Genomic DNA, 14,751 nt, shown 5'->3' with positions numbered 1-14,751 from the left:
TTACTTGCTATCGTTGTTTTGTTGTTCCGTGCTCTTTGCTTTAATCTTACTTTCTCTAGTTGTAGATAATTAATAATAACTCGCTCTGGCACTGGTAATAACCTTACAGAACAATGTTGGTCAATCATCAGGCTATCCACTTGATGAAAAAATGACAAGTTCCCTGGTGTTGCATTGGCTTGCCGTGATATATGCCATATTTAAACTGTTTATCAATTACTAAACCAGCAAACATAAAACTTTCTTATAATTCATGTTTGTTCTCTACATTAAATGTTGATTTTTATAACAATCTGATCATGCCTGTAAACTGGTGTGAATTCTGTAAATATTATTTTCAGAATATATTATTATTATTATTATTATAATTGTGGATCAGTGGTACCAGACCCAACTGAACACGCAACCGCCAGTCAATTTAAGTAACGTCCCTGACTTTTATGTGTGTGTTAATAACTTATAAACTGTTTATTATTGCATAAACTTTGGACGTAATATTCTTTCATTGCTATTTTGGTTAACATGCTTTTTGGTCCGCCACAAGTCAAACGCTAACCATTTAAACTCTGCGTTGGGAGTTGAAGGAATAATTATGAAGCCTCATGATGAAAGCCGACATTTTTCGGAAGTCACAAGTTATATGTCCTTTCTAACAACCAGAGCAACACTCTGTAGGTACATGGAACGTTCGGACAATTTGGTAGACCAGTCAAATAGCAATGGAAATGAGGAGATGCAAATTGGCAGTACTCGGAATCAGCGAAACCCATTGGACACAAGCTGGACAACAAAGGATGGATACGAGAGAGGTGCTGTTGTACCCCGGTCACGAAGGGGAAAATGCTGAACACACTTAGGGAGTTGTTGTAATGCTGTCCAGAGAAGCACTAAACGCACTTATAGGATGGGAATCTCATGGATCCAGGATAATCAAAGCATCATTGAAAACAAAGAAGGGGGGATCATAATGAATGTTGTCAAATGTTATGCACTCACCAATGATAGCAACGACGACGATAAAGATTAGTTCTATGAAAGTGTAATGTTTGAACGAATCAATGCTTTCTTTGTGTTGATGACTGTTTTGATTTTGGATTCCGAATACAATACATTCGCGTGTGCTCATCTAATACTTCTTGATTACATTGCGTTATTCCTGGGATTGCTAGTTGATACTACAATTCAAATACTTCTGATTACCATATTGGCGTCACGATGGAGCCCGCGATACAACAGTTGGACATTCATCCAACTTCTGAAGCTTTTAAGGATTATTTTGAAAGGTTTGAGATATGGATCGTGACCAAGAAAGACGTGAAGGGTGACAAAATTGTGGCACATTTTCTGACATTCATCGGTTAAGAAGCCTACAGTTCACTAAAAACCTTGGCATATCCAGATAAGGCGATCTCGCTCCCATATACAACTCTCAAGGAATTACTATTAAATCATGTGAAGTGCACCAGTTTTGAATGTCGTGAGAAAGCAAAATTACATAAGATGATTCGTCAGAATAACCAAAAGGTTAAGGAATTCATCCTTGAATTGCAAAGACAAGCTGCCAAATGCAATTTTGGTGATCAACTTCATGTACAGCTGAGTGGTCGATTAACTGTAGGAATTAATATTCCAGGTCTGTAAAAGGATCTGTTAAGAATGCCGAACTGTTCCTTTCAAGATGCTAGAACTGCATGTATTAACTACGAAGCAGTGAATTAACTTGATATTCAATCGATAAAAATTTCTAATACTAATACTAAAGGCGCGCTATTTAAAAGGACAGTGGTATTCTTTCTCGTCGATTTAAATTCACTATTTTGATCGTAAATTACGCATAAAAACTACTGTTTACATTTTAATTAAATTTATTTCAGTTAACGTGATATTGTATTTGTGTATTTTGATCTTGATTTTGTGTATTTATTGCATCAAAGCATTCTTGGTCGACTTCGACTTGATTTATTTGATCAAGGTTGTGATTTGTCTAACATATCCATTTTGTCTATCATTTTGGTTCATTTTAAGGTGGTCAGCTCAGCACACGAGTGTGGACAGCCATACTGCTTATTCTCTGTGGAAGATGGGATGCAATGTGACGAATGTAAGAAGTGGTTCCACAAAATGTGCTCCCGCTTAACTCCTACTTCCTATAAAAGGTGCTCAAAGCCCAATTATCATTCGCTCTGTATGTTCGTTGTTGTTCAAGCAAAACATTACTCATTCAAGAAAAAATTAGCCTTCTAACATTAGCTAACAAAAAGGTCGACGAGGGCCGTACCGGCAACATGGATACTGATAACGAAGATTGTATCAGTGTCGTAAATGCTGCCATGGCGTCTGCCAGACACCCAATGGTGCAACAAGAAGCAGAACTTTCTACTCCGAAACAACTAATGAGAGACACGCCATTAGATATTGATAGACAAGTTGCTTCAGCAGTGACTGATGACCCGGCTAGAACCACTGTCGTCCCGAGTAGTTCTAATGTGGATGCTGAGACTGGTGGGAAATTGATAACGCGGAAACGTAAAAGAGAAGGAAACATACCTAAAGTGAACGCGCGTATAGTCGGCAAGTCCTTGTTGGACTGACGTCCTCCGTATCAGGTCACTCCGCTAAAGTCCAAAAGTAAGAAAATATTTAGCTCTATCGTGGATGGGAACAGTTCGGCTTCACCAAATTTTGTTGTGAGCCACTCGCTCGACTCATGCGACACTTTTAAAAGGAAAGCTAGCAGTAAGAAGTCAGTAGCTAACATGCAGGACCTGACATCACGGTCGAAAGCCGTGAACACGACTTTTAAAGAAGTTAAACAGGTCCCTATTGGAATCATTTGGAATCTAGAAGAATCGAAAGACAACGGCCCTGCCAAGAGACATGCCCACGATCTGCAGTTAGTGGGATCTGTCATCAGAAATGAACTGCCCGAAGAGGTCTCAGGGGTACATATCATGAAAGTAATCAGACTCGGTAAATATGTTGGAGGCGAGACCCAACAAAGAAAGATCTTAAAATTAGTATTCGGTTATTTTGAGTAAAGAGACGTAGTGTTGAATAACGCACGCGAAATTCGTGATTCAAATATTCGTCTTCGACCAGACTGGCCACTTGAGGATCGGATCAAGTGGAAGAATGCCCTGACAGAGTTAAAAACTCGAAAGCTAAACTGCGAAAAGAACCTTAGGATTAAGGGTTTTCGGGTAGTCAGGTCTCGGAATGCACGACCGAACGCCTTCAGTTAAACAAGTCCACTTACAATAATGTGGTCAGCATCCAATGTCGAACACTTAAAGAGCTATTGATTTTGCCGACTGAGCTAGTCCAAGCGACTTCCCATGAGTCTTTTAAGAGGAAACTTGACTTGTTCTTAGGGACCAAGGATAACATATTATCATGATTTACCAAATTCTTTTTTTCCCTGGAGGTATTGGCGATCCACTGCTATTAGAAACGGAATCCCGTTAAGCAAAAGCTTCTTCTATTCCGTCCTCAACCACTTGAACCATTTGATCAAGTTTGCGTTCTGTATTCGAATATATTTGCTTGTCCCACTTGTTCGTTCTCATTCACCATAACACCAATATATTAGTATTACCTCAAAACAACGAACCACTATGTCTCCAGATAAACCGAAACCAATAAATATGTTCACTAAGAGCATATCAGGAGTAACTCATTCCAACCGGTCGTATAAAGTGTTTATATTCGTCAACAAAATGGCTTACAATGGGAACACTTTTCAAAATAATCTTTTGTCACATGTTATTTATCCACTAAATGAACATAAACTTCTGAATACACTACACATTGACGGATAGACAAGCTACCAGTCAGATTGTTTGCCAATATATGAATAGTGGAGATTTGGAATAAAGCACAGAAACACCAACAGGAATCGCATACAAATTAACTCTAATTACACGTCTGACCATTGTTTGTCGCATTATTTTTATCATCATATTTACAGACTAAACCAAAGGTCTATCGATCAATCAATATACAGCTAATTGATTGGCAGTCACTCGACTCGTATCGATCGTGTAAACTCAAATGTAAGTTGTATGTATTAATTAGCATGCAACAGTCATAAAAATCAGTTGAGAGTCGGACACGCAGTGGACGGCTGTTTATTTGTCCTCTGCGATTTTCTGTCTATATCATTTGTACATATATTAAAATTATGACCATACTATTACTCAGCATTATTGTTTTCGTTATACTGACGGAGATGAAAACAATAATTGGGACCATTATACAAAATATTTTGTTATCCATTTTCATCTGTAATTTGATTAAATCAGTTATACAGAAATATACAAATATTGTATTAAAGGTTATGGTGACTGTTGCACTATATGTTGTGACGATCATCATGTCTACGATTAGCTGTCTAGTATCTTAATTATAACGATGAGCGTTATAATAATTAGGGTAATAGTTATCACAATAAGGTATCATGCATGTTGTTTATTTTTTCGGTTACTGTACTAATTGGTGTAATCTAAATAGACGTTATAATGTAATTTGAAAATGATGATTATTTGTATTTTCTATCAATGCTCCTTTGATAGGTATGGGATGATGGCATTCAACGAAGGAGAATATTAGAAAGGGACAGTGAAGAAGAATGTGATTCTAATCTTATACAAATGTGATTTTACATTGTATAATATAGTTTTAAAACAATTCACATTTGTGTTTCCAATGTGCCAACGGGTAGATAGTGAATGTGGACAGCATAGGGCGTACTAGTAAAATGATGATGATTATCCTCAACATCCGCATCATCGTCACATACTTCATCATATCCACCATCCTCTTCATTATCGTCATATACGACAGCTACGCAACCGAACAACTGGTACACTTCAATGACCTTACACAGTGGTCATTAATCATTGCAGCTTGTAACACTGTGGTAGTTAAATCTCGTTCCAGCATATCCACCTCATATTTGAAAGAAGGACTTGCTGCTTGAATCTGTAGCACATGCCACACTGTGACTGTATTCAGTCTAACCCGTTGTTGTGTACAGCCTAAATGAAGACAATTAAAATAGGGTACCGTGAAATTTACGAGTTTCGTAGATGCACACACAAACGATAACTGCTTTGTAGATAGGTTTTCCACACTTTGCTTAAGCATACTTGATTCAGGTGTGTTGTTGCTTTTCTCTCAGCTCCCATAAATACACAGGAGGAGAGTGTTGCGCAAGCACATCGTATGTAATTCTGTTCGATTTCCCATTATATTGTGTGTCATTTATGTATCTTTTATATGAATACAGAATAACGTTATAATTTCAGAAGTAGTATTCCTTACTATAAGATTGTTTCGATAATGTAATAAGAAGATGAAGATTATCAGAACTATGTGATAGTATATTAGCGCAATACATTTCGAACAATCTGATCAGTCCTAAACACATCGATAGGAAGATCCAAACAAACAATACTAAGTGAATTCAAACTTCACCCCATCGCACAAGCAAGTGGCTATCAGGACTCAGTGGCCGAGTGGATAACGTGATGGCGTTTGAAGCGAGGGTACTGGGTTCGAGTCCCATAGTGAACATCAACTCTGAGATGCAGGTACATCCAGCTGACGAGTCCCAAATAGGGCGAAACGCGCGTCCTGGATTCCACTGCTAGCCACTATCCATCTCTGCTTACCAATCCACATTTGTGTTTTCAATATGCCAACCGGTAGATAGTGAATGTGGACAGCATAGGGCGTACTAGTAAAAGTCTGACCACTGTGTAGGGTCAGTGAAGTGTACGACAGCTACGCAACCGAACAAATCAAATGCTGATTGGACAAAATGCTTCCTAATTTTTCATGAGCTTGTCATGTCTATTGTCAGCAATTTTCAGGACCATACAGACATGAACATCTAAGTAAATTCACAATGTCAGATTTCTTGGTCTCGGTATATATATATATGTATATATATATATATATTCCATTGATGATACATACTACTTATATTTGTCGACATCGGTATTACTCATCACACTGTGACTGTATTCAGTCCAATCAGTGTTTTGTAAGTGAGGATAATGTCCACACCAATGATTCGTGTGAGTATGACACTGACTAATTATCCAAGAATATTCTTCATGTGATGTGATTGATAAAAATGTAAGTAAAGCGACAAAGTCAGATTTCTGGGTCTCGCTAGACAGTATATATACAAATTCATATATTTGTGTTCAATCTTGCAAACGTTTAGATTTCTTCTTCTCTAAGCCATGCTCTCAGTATGTGGTCTTTCTCACTATCATCGCTACTGTAATAATTCCTGATCCTTCTGGTTCGGTGTGGCCGCTTCAGCTCTACCTGTACGTAGATTTTGACTGACTGACTACCTGATTAACTGTATGGTGAAATCTGACGTCACTGGCCTAAAGGAACACAATTAAAATAGGGTATCGTCAAATTTACGAGTTTCGTAGATGCACACATAAACGATAACTGCTTTGTAGATAGGTTTTCCACACTTTGCTTAAGCATACTTGATTCAGGTGTGTTGTTGCTTTTCTCTCAGCTCCCATAAATACACAGGAGGAGAGTGTTGCGCAAGCACATCGTATGTAATTCTGTTCGATTTCCCATTATATTGTGTGTCATTTATGTATCTTTTATATGAATACAGAATAACGTTATAATTTCAGAAGTAGTATTCCTTACTATAAGATTGTTTCGATAATGTAATAAGAAGATGAAGATTATCAGAACTATGTGATAGTATATTAGCGCATTACATTTCGAACAATCTGATCACACATCATATAGTTGTTAGGAAGATTTATATATGAAAAGTAGAAGGTCAACTAGACTGGAAATGGAGGGAGAGAGTAAGAGTAGACAAGGATAATAATGATAAAAATAATGTGAAAACAATTTGACACCTAGTCACTCTGGATAATAAACATATATTACCAGGATAGGTTTAAGGAGAGAACAAACTGGTACATATTAGCAATCAACCGACCATGAAGTCAGAACTAGGTGAGCACAAATCAACGTATTATATTCGCAATTCGTAATCAGAGCGCAATCACGTACGAAGGAATCATCAGTTAGTACAATTACCACAGCTACACAACCGAGCAACTCGTACACTTCACTGAACTTACACAGTGGTCAGACTTTAACTAGTACGCTCTAAGCTGCCCACATTCACTATCTACCGATTAACACAATGAAAACACAAATGTGCATTATTTTAAGATTATATTATACAATGTAAAATCAAATTTGTACAGAATCAAAATCACATTCTTGTTAATTGTTCCATTCTGTATTCTCCTTCTTTGAATACCATCATCCTATACCAATCAAAGGAGAATTGATAGAAAATAAAAATAAGAATTATTATCAAATCGCATTGAAACGATTAGTTAGATTAAACAAATTATTATCATAAATAATACAGATTAGAAAGTTCGAAAAAATGTTGAAACATGAGTCAAACAGCAAAGTGAAACAAACTAGAGATAAATCGAACACAGTAGATATTAACAAAGTGTTAGTTAATTTATCTGATAGAATTCTCAACTCCCATGAAATTTCATTACTTAAAAAGGGTCTCAATTTCAATATAAATAGACCACATTTATCGTCTTTCAATATTATACCAGCAATCGAACCAACATTGAACATACTTCCTAATGAAACAGGGCCGTCCAGTGCTTCCTGGTTTTCCATGGTGGTCTAGGTTCAATAGACTCATGATCTGAACCATTAAATTACTATAATATCCACAAAAACGCTTTCTGATATTAAATTTATTATTCATTGAAATAGACGTAAACAGGTCAAAATCGTCTACAGTCATCATGAACAAATTGGACTACGAGAAAAAAGCAAAGGAACATCTACAAGAGGGACCATATGAACTAATCAAAGTTGAAAAAAGCAGAACTACGCTTAATAAACTTAAGGCGGAAACAAGTAAAATCTTACATTCGTTAAAGGTCAAGCTCGGAACGCCTTTATGGTTTATGCTAAATCCAAAAAGTTGTAACCCTTGTCGATTCTATGGACTCCCGAAGATTCACAAGGATAGTACTCCACTAAGACCAGTGGTCGACTTCACAAATTCACCGACTTACAACCTAGCGAAATACTTAGCTAGGATACTAAAACCGTATGAGAAATTGATTAATCATGGAATTAAAAACTCTATGGAATTTAAAAATATTATTGATACCATCGACATAGAAGAAGAGGAAGTAATGGCAAGTTTTGATGTTTCTTCCTTATTTACTAACGTACCTATCAACAGAGCGTTAGATATTATTTATGCTTGTTTAGAATCTGATTTGGATTTACATTTACGTTGCCCGTTAGATCCATCTGAGTTTATCAAGTGTTTGGAAATATGTTTAAGGTCCACCTTATTCATATTTCGAGGAGATCTATACAGACAAAAAGAAGGTATAGCTATGGGTTCACCAGTTTCTCCGATTGTTGCGAATTTATTCATGCATTCACTCGAAACTAGTGCAATCGCAAGAAGTGTTTGTCCACCAAAGGTCTGGCTACGGTATGTAGATGACATTTTTGTTATCATTAAACAGGACTATTTGGAAGAATTGTTTGCAAATGTTAACAACATTTCGGAACAAATTAATCTAACGAAGGAAATAGAGTCTAATGACCACAAACTGGCATTTCTCGACTGTATGGTTGAACGAAGACTTAATAATAGGAAGTTGAAAATAAATGTTTTCAAAAAATCAACACATTCAGATAGATACTTAGATTTTGATTCGGCGCATGCTTTATGTACGAAAGTCACAGTTGTTAAAAATTTAATTAACAGAAGTCTGAAGCTTGTTACAGATGAAGAAGACCAACAATTTGAATTGAATAGGATTTTAGCTACACTTAGGGATAACAACTACCCAAAAGAGTTTTTAAAGAAGATTGTTAGAAAGGAAAGAAAAGCTAAACTGCAACATGTACAGAAAGATTGGAAGTCCACTGTAGTCATACCATACCGTAGCGAAACATCGGAAGAAATCAAACGGATTTTAAACAAACATGATATAAGAGTGTATTTTAGAACATGTGACACTATAAGATCGTCATTGGTGAAGGTTAAGGATAGGTTACCAAAGGAAGAACAACAAAATATTGTCTATGAGATCAATTGTCATGATTGTAATGCGGCTTATATTGGAGAAACATCCAGACAATTGAAGGTAAGGTTGAAGGAACACAAACAGTGTTTAAAAAACGTTCCCAAAACCTCGGTTGACTTAAAGAAACTTGAGAATAAGTCTGCAATAGCGTTACATGCGTTGGAAACGGGACACATGATTAATTTTGAAGGGGCCAAAATACTTCAGAAAGGTTTCAACACTCACAAAGAAAGATTGACAGCAGAAGCGCTGTATATATGGGCGAATAAGAACAGCCTAAACAGAAAGGATGGTATTCAGCTAGCTACCACTTGGCAAATATTCATCAACAAGTAATTTGACCTTTTCTTTTCTTTTATTCAACCTGTTTACTTCACATGAATCGTTATTAAGACTGAAATCAATATGAGTTATGTTTAGCATTACAATTATGTACTTGATGTTGATTCTCATTTTATTTGCAACTTCGATTATTCAAAAAGGAGAAAAACTTTTCAACCTTCATTTTGCACTTTTATTCCTATTTTACTTCACATAGAAACATTTCAACACTGAATATCATTCATTAATAACTCATCTTACACATACATGCATACACACAATTCATGCAGTCTCGTTTAATTCACATAGTTGAACTTTTTCACTTGATTCTCATTCAACTGACTCATTTTATCCTGTTTACAAAAACTTCGACATCCAAATATGATTGGATTAAAAAGTATTAGAGATTTTGATATGATTGTTAAAAAACATTATATATTTCTTTGATGTTTTTGATTTTGATTATTTCCCTGAAGAAGTCCAGACAAGTTAGCTGGACGAAACGTTGGAATTATTTAAATTTCAATCGCTGAGACTATTTCAAATATAATTTTTTCTCATATAATGAATTCTCTATACTCGGCGCCCAATTATTGTCAAACTATTCGTTCTAATCTTGACGAATATTCGTATAAATCATCACGATAGTCTACACACGGTCCAAAACTCACTTGACTATTGAAATTAAAAATAAAAGAACTTTTTAGTAATCCCATTTGTTCTATCAGCTCAATTATGAAGTCTTCTTTAAAATCGGCTGTAAATCAGTCGTCCATGATCATTGGGTACTGAAATAGGCGCCGTGAGCTCGTGATCGCTCAAACGCTTCTAGTTGGCACATCCATAAATTATAGTCTCGCCGCAGAAACATAATTTTATAAAATAACTTTTATCAAAAGGGGTTTTGTAGAGATTTCAGCAATTTTATAGTTGAAATCATGAGTCAATTGAAGCTAGATCACTATAGAAAACCTGGAAGTACTGGTTGGTCGTTTTGTCCAGTTGTGGGACTCCTCAGTAGTGAGCATACACAATCCCGCCTTGCGAGATTCAAACCTAGGACACGCTACCTTAGTATTCGTAGTGACCGTAAACGATCTGTGCATAGATTATTATGCAAGGTATGACCTAAAAAGCCTTCATCTGAATCTGTTCAAATGTTTCCTAATATTTCTGCTGAGAAGTCTCACAATTGGACGAAACGGTCGTCCAGTACCTCCAGGTTTTCCATGGTGATCTAACCTCAATTGACTCATGATTTCAACTATAAAAAATAACTTTCTAATTATCTTTCCTCTTTATTTATATTTTAAAACTATTTGATTTAGGTTTAAGTAAATTTGCTCGATTAGCTCGTTCAGTTACACGTAATCGTTCAGTTCTACAACAATTATCTGCATCACAAACATCAACACAAAATTCTGCATTAACTGTATATCGTAGTAATCGATTAATAGGATGCGGTGGTGGTGCTGGTGGTGCTGGTGGTACTGGTGGTACTGATAGTACTGGTGGTGCAATGAATGATGATACAGAAGTATCAAATCAAATGGAACAATATAATTCACCAAGTTTATCAAATTTTCAAAATTTAAATACTAGTTCAAGTTCAAGATTTCATGATTCATCTAAATCAGATCCAGAAAAAGCGGTAATGGTAAGCAATCAATGTATATTATGTTTTTTAGTAAAATATAGAATTCTCAGTGCAAAGTGTCCTTTTCTTATTTTATAAACGATTCTGGTGATCAATAGTGAGTGATCGCCAGTTAGAAGTTATCAGCCCAGGAATCGTCTTCTGAATAATGTACATTCTTTTCGCTGCATATTGCCAGGAACCATGATGTCACTGGTTGTGCTCTTTCTTAACTTGTATAGTAAAAGGTGGTGAACTTTTCACAAACGAACTTGAATAGGTTACACAATTAACTGACATAATGATCTGTTGAAACAAACAAGGAAACAGATAACTTGTTGAAATATCTAGATAGCTGGAACAGGTAGCCCAGATATTCAAGAAGGTCATCTTGATAATAATAATAATAATTATTATTATTATTATTATAAGCAAAGATGGATAGCGGCTAGCAGCGGAATCCAGGACGCACGTCTCATCCTGTTTGGGACTCGTCAAATGAATGTAACTGCATCTCAGAGTTGATGTTCACTCTGGGACTCAAACCCAGTACCTTTCGCTTCAAATGCCATCGTTTATACCATTAGGTTAAGATTCTGGATAGCCAAGTGAATTTAAACTTCCCCGCATCCCACAAGCAAAGTGGCTATCAGAACTCAGTAACTAACTGGATGACGCGATGGCGTTCGAAGCGAAAGGTACTGGGTTCGAGTCCCAGAGTATACATCAACTCTGAGATGCAGGTACATCCAGCTGACCAGTCCCAAATTGGAGGAAATGCGCGTCGTGGATTCCACTGCTAGCCACTATCCATCTTTGCTTACAATGCTTGTGAATTAAGGCTATATCGAGACAATACGCACAGTATGCACATATGTCAATAAGAGACTGACCAGTTGCAGTCCTAAACATCAAAGGAAAAATTCAAAAACAAGCAATATCAAGTGAATGGTAATAATAATCGTTATTATAACTTTAGTAAAACTGATTACCATGAAAATTGATAAACAACTGACTATACTAACCACTATACCAATATATTATTATCTTTTATTCAATTATTTGATAATATGGATGAAAATAAATTAACTTACACCTGTTAACCCTTGTGAAGGAGATTAGGCCACCTACGAGTATTCTCCATCCAATTCGGTCTTGGGAAATCCTCTCCAGTTGTTTCAAGTTGCTATTCATCCTTTTCATGTTTGCTTCCAATTCTCAGAGTAGTGTGTTTTTTGACCTTCCTCTTTTCCATTTCCTTTCAGGATTCTGAGTTAGCGTTTGCCTCGAGATGTAGTCTGGTGATTTTCCACATGTATGTTCGATCCAATTCCAACGTCTTTTCTTAATTTCATCTTCAACTGGGAGCTGGTTTGTTCTCTCCCACAGTAGGCTGTTGCTGACTGTATCTGGTTAACGGATATTGAGTAGCTTGAGTAGACAACTGTTCATAAGTACTTTTACATTCTTGATGATGATTGTAGTAGTTCTCGATGTTTCAGCTCTATACAGCAGAACTGTATTCACGTCCGTATTGAAGATTGTGGTTTTAATATTGATTCCTACAGTTCCAACTGTAGGAATACTATCCTCATTTTGTCAATCCTTACCGTTACGTCTGCATCAGATCCGCCATGTCCATTGATGATCCTGCTATCTAGGTGCGTGAAAGATTCCATATCCTTCAGATCTTCTCCATCAAGTGTGATTTAGTTGATGTTCTGCGTGTTGTATTTGAGGATCTTGCTTTTTCCGTTGTGTATGTTGAGGCCAACTTATTCAGAGGATATTGCTACAGTAGTTGTCTTCATATGCATTTGTTCGTGTGTACGGGATAGGCGATGTAGGTCACCTGTGAAGTCTGAATCGTCTAATTGATTCTCAGCTGTCCATTTTATCCCATGCTTCTCCTCACATGTCAAGGTCTTCATAATCCAGTCAAACACCTGAAGAATATGGAAGAGGGAGGATAAGCAGTCTTTTCTGACTCCGGTCCTCACTTGGAATGCATCTGTGAGCTGCCCTCCATGCACGACTTCACAGTGTAGTTCGTCGTAAGAATTGTATATGATGTTGAAGATTTTCTCAGCTACTCACACCATAGTGTGAAAACGTTTTCATAAATTCCTCATATCTACACTGTCAAATGCCTTCTCATAGTCAATGAAGTTGACGTTTAGTGATGAGTTCCATCCAATTGATTGTTCATTAGTGATTCATAGTGTCGTGATTTAGTCTGTGCATGATCGATCTCAAAATCTGATAGTGGATTTTAGCTTTAATAAGAGTGAGATAGTCATCACTGATGTCTCTGGGTGATTGCTGTACTATACTTTAAAAAGTAGGATTATGAAATATGAACTGATGAATTCTAAATGAATAACCCAATTGTTAAGCATTCCCCTCGAAACTTGAAGCTTATAGGTTTGATCGCAGGAAGGATCTTGAATGTATACAATGTACAGTCAAATACTAAGTTTTAAGGCATCTGTTTTCTGCTTCACTGTCTTAATTTTTCAAAGTTTTAATAATAATTTATAAGTTGAAATGTTTGGAATTGAGATGGTTATTAGCTAATGACAGTCGGTGATGGAGTGCATTGCAAACTAGTTGGATCCTAATACATTAGGCTTAAAATATCTTATACTCAATGAAATGTAAACATCATAGTTTCCATCTTGTTAGAAGTTTGAGGATATTTAGTAGGAAACCCTTCACCTCAGTTTTCGTGTCAGTTGATAAACATCATTAAGATGTATCTTTAATCTTGTGAGGAATTTCCGTCCCTGTACGACTTGAAGTAACGTCGCCCAGATTTTAAGTCCGAAATGTTACCGCTTATATCGTGTAGGACTGAGATATTTACAACTGGTTGGTAACTGAGTAATGACCTATGTTAAGTCAAATAAAACCTTTAGTGGTGGTATCTCAAAATGTGAAGCAGGATGAATCGAGTTAAAATCTCATCTGCCTCAGCAATACCATCAATATTAAACCCATACTTTCATGATTTGTGTCAACCGGCACAAAATACGGCTCCCCGTTAATCATCTACAGCCATCTCACATCTTAACATTGTGTAAGCGATATTGACTCACTTATACTAATGATCATATTACAACTTGGTAGATATCATCCGACAGGGTTAAATGGAGGATACTGGTGAGTAGTCTATACTCCTCAACGAGGGAATATAGACGTAAGTAAGTAAGTAAGTAAGAAGACATCATCCGAACACTAGTAAGAAGGACTAAACAAATATTACATAGTAACTATTCGACTAATTGTAAATAACCTAATCAGTTAATTGTTTTAACCTAGTGTATATTTCTGCCAAATCATACTTCCTGTTAGTGTAAAACATTCCTCCAACTGATGTACAACTCATTTACCATATACAGATCTCTATACATAACTGAAGTAATACTAACATACGATTGCTTAAACAGATATGTAACAGATTATTATTTGAAAATCGAATGTTTTATCCATTAGGGCTATTAATTAAGTCATTAAAGTTCATATTAGCTTAATAAACGTTTTGTTTTACTAATACTAAATTCTATTTTGACGAATCTACTGACCACATTTCAAAAGGTAGCCTTAATTCGCAAGTATGATATGCGTAGATGGATAGTAGCT

At 36.2% G+C, this 14,751-nt stretch overlaps 2 protein-coding genes across 2 annotated transcripts; both read left to right on the top strand.

The window, feature by feature from the left end:
- Positions 1–1,963: 1,963 nt before the first annotated feature.
- Positions 1,964–4,692, top strand: Smp_114220 (hypothetical protein). The gene is made up of 2 exons (XM_018792247.1): positions 1,964–4,052; positions 4,572–4,692. Exon 1 carries the CDS (start codon positions 2,286–2,288, stop codon positions 2,589–2,591), a length of 306 nt encoding a protein of 101 aa, XP_018644089.1. The 5' UTR covers positions 1,964–2,285; the 3' UTR covers positions 2,592–4,052; positions 4,572–4,692.
- A 6,111-nt stretch (positions 4,693–10,803) lies between these two features.
- On the top strand, positions 10,804–11,208 carry Smp_178180 (hypothetical protein; the record flags this gene model as incomplete). Its single annotated transcript, XM_018792246.1, has 2 exons — positions 10,804–10,915; positions 11,009–11,208. Coding segments are annotated over 2 exons (312 nt in total), but the record flags the coding sequence as incomplete, so codon positions are not given.
- Between the last annotated feature and the right edge of the window lie 3,543 nt (positions 11,209–14,751).

This window comes from Schistosoma mansoni (genome assembly GCF_000237925.1).
Source record: "Schistosoma mansoni, WGS project CABG00000000 data, supercontig 0461, strain Puerto Rico, whole genome shotgun sequence".
In the NCBI taxonomy this organism is placed as follows: Eukaryota; Metazoa; Platyhelminthes; class Trematoda; order Strigeidida; family Schistosomatidae; genus Schistosoma; species Schistosoma mansoni.
The sequence above is the reverse complement of the archived record's forward strand: the minus strand, read 5'-3'. Positions and strand labels throughout refer to the sequence as shown.

Bases quoted from the DNA above. Each gene is read 5' to 3' on its own strand.
- Smp_114220 (XM_018792247.1), top strand. From the start codon at position 2,286: ATGGATACTGATAACGAAGATTGTATCAGTGTCGTAAATGCTGCCATG.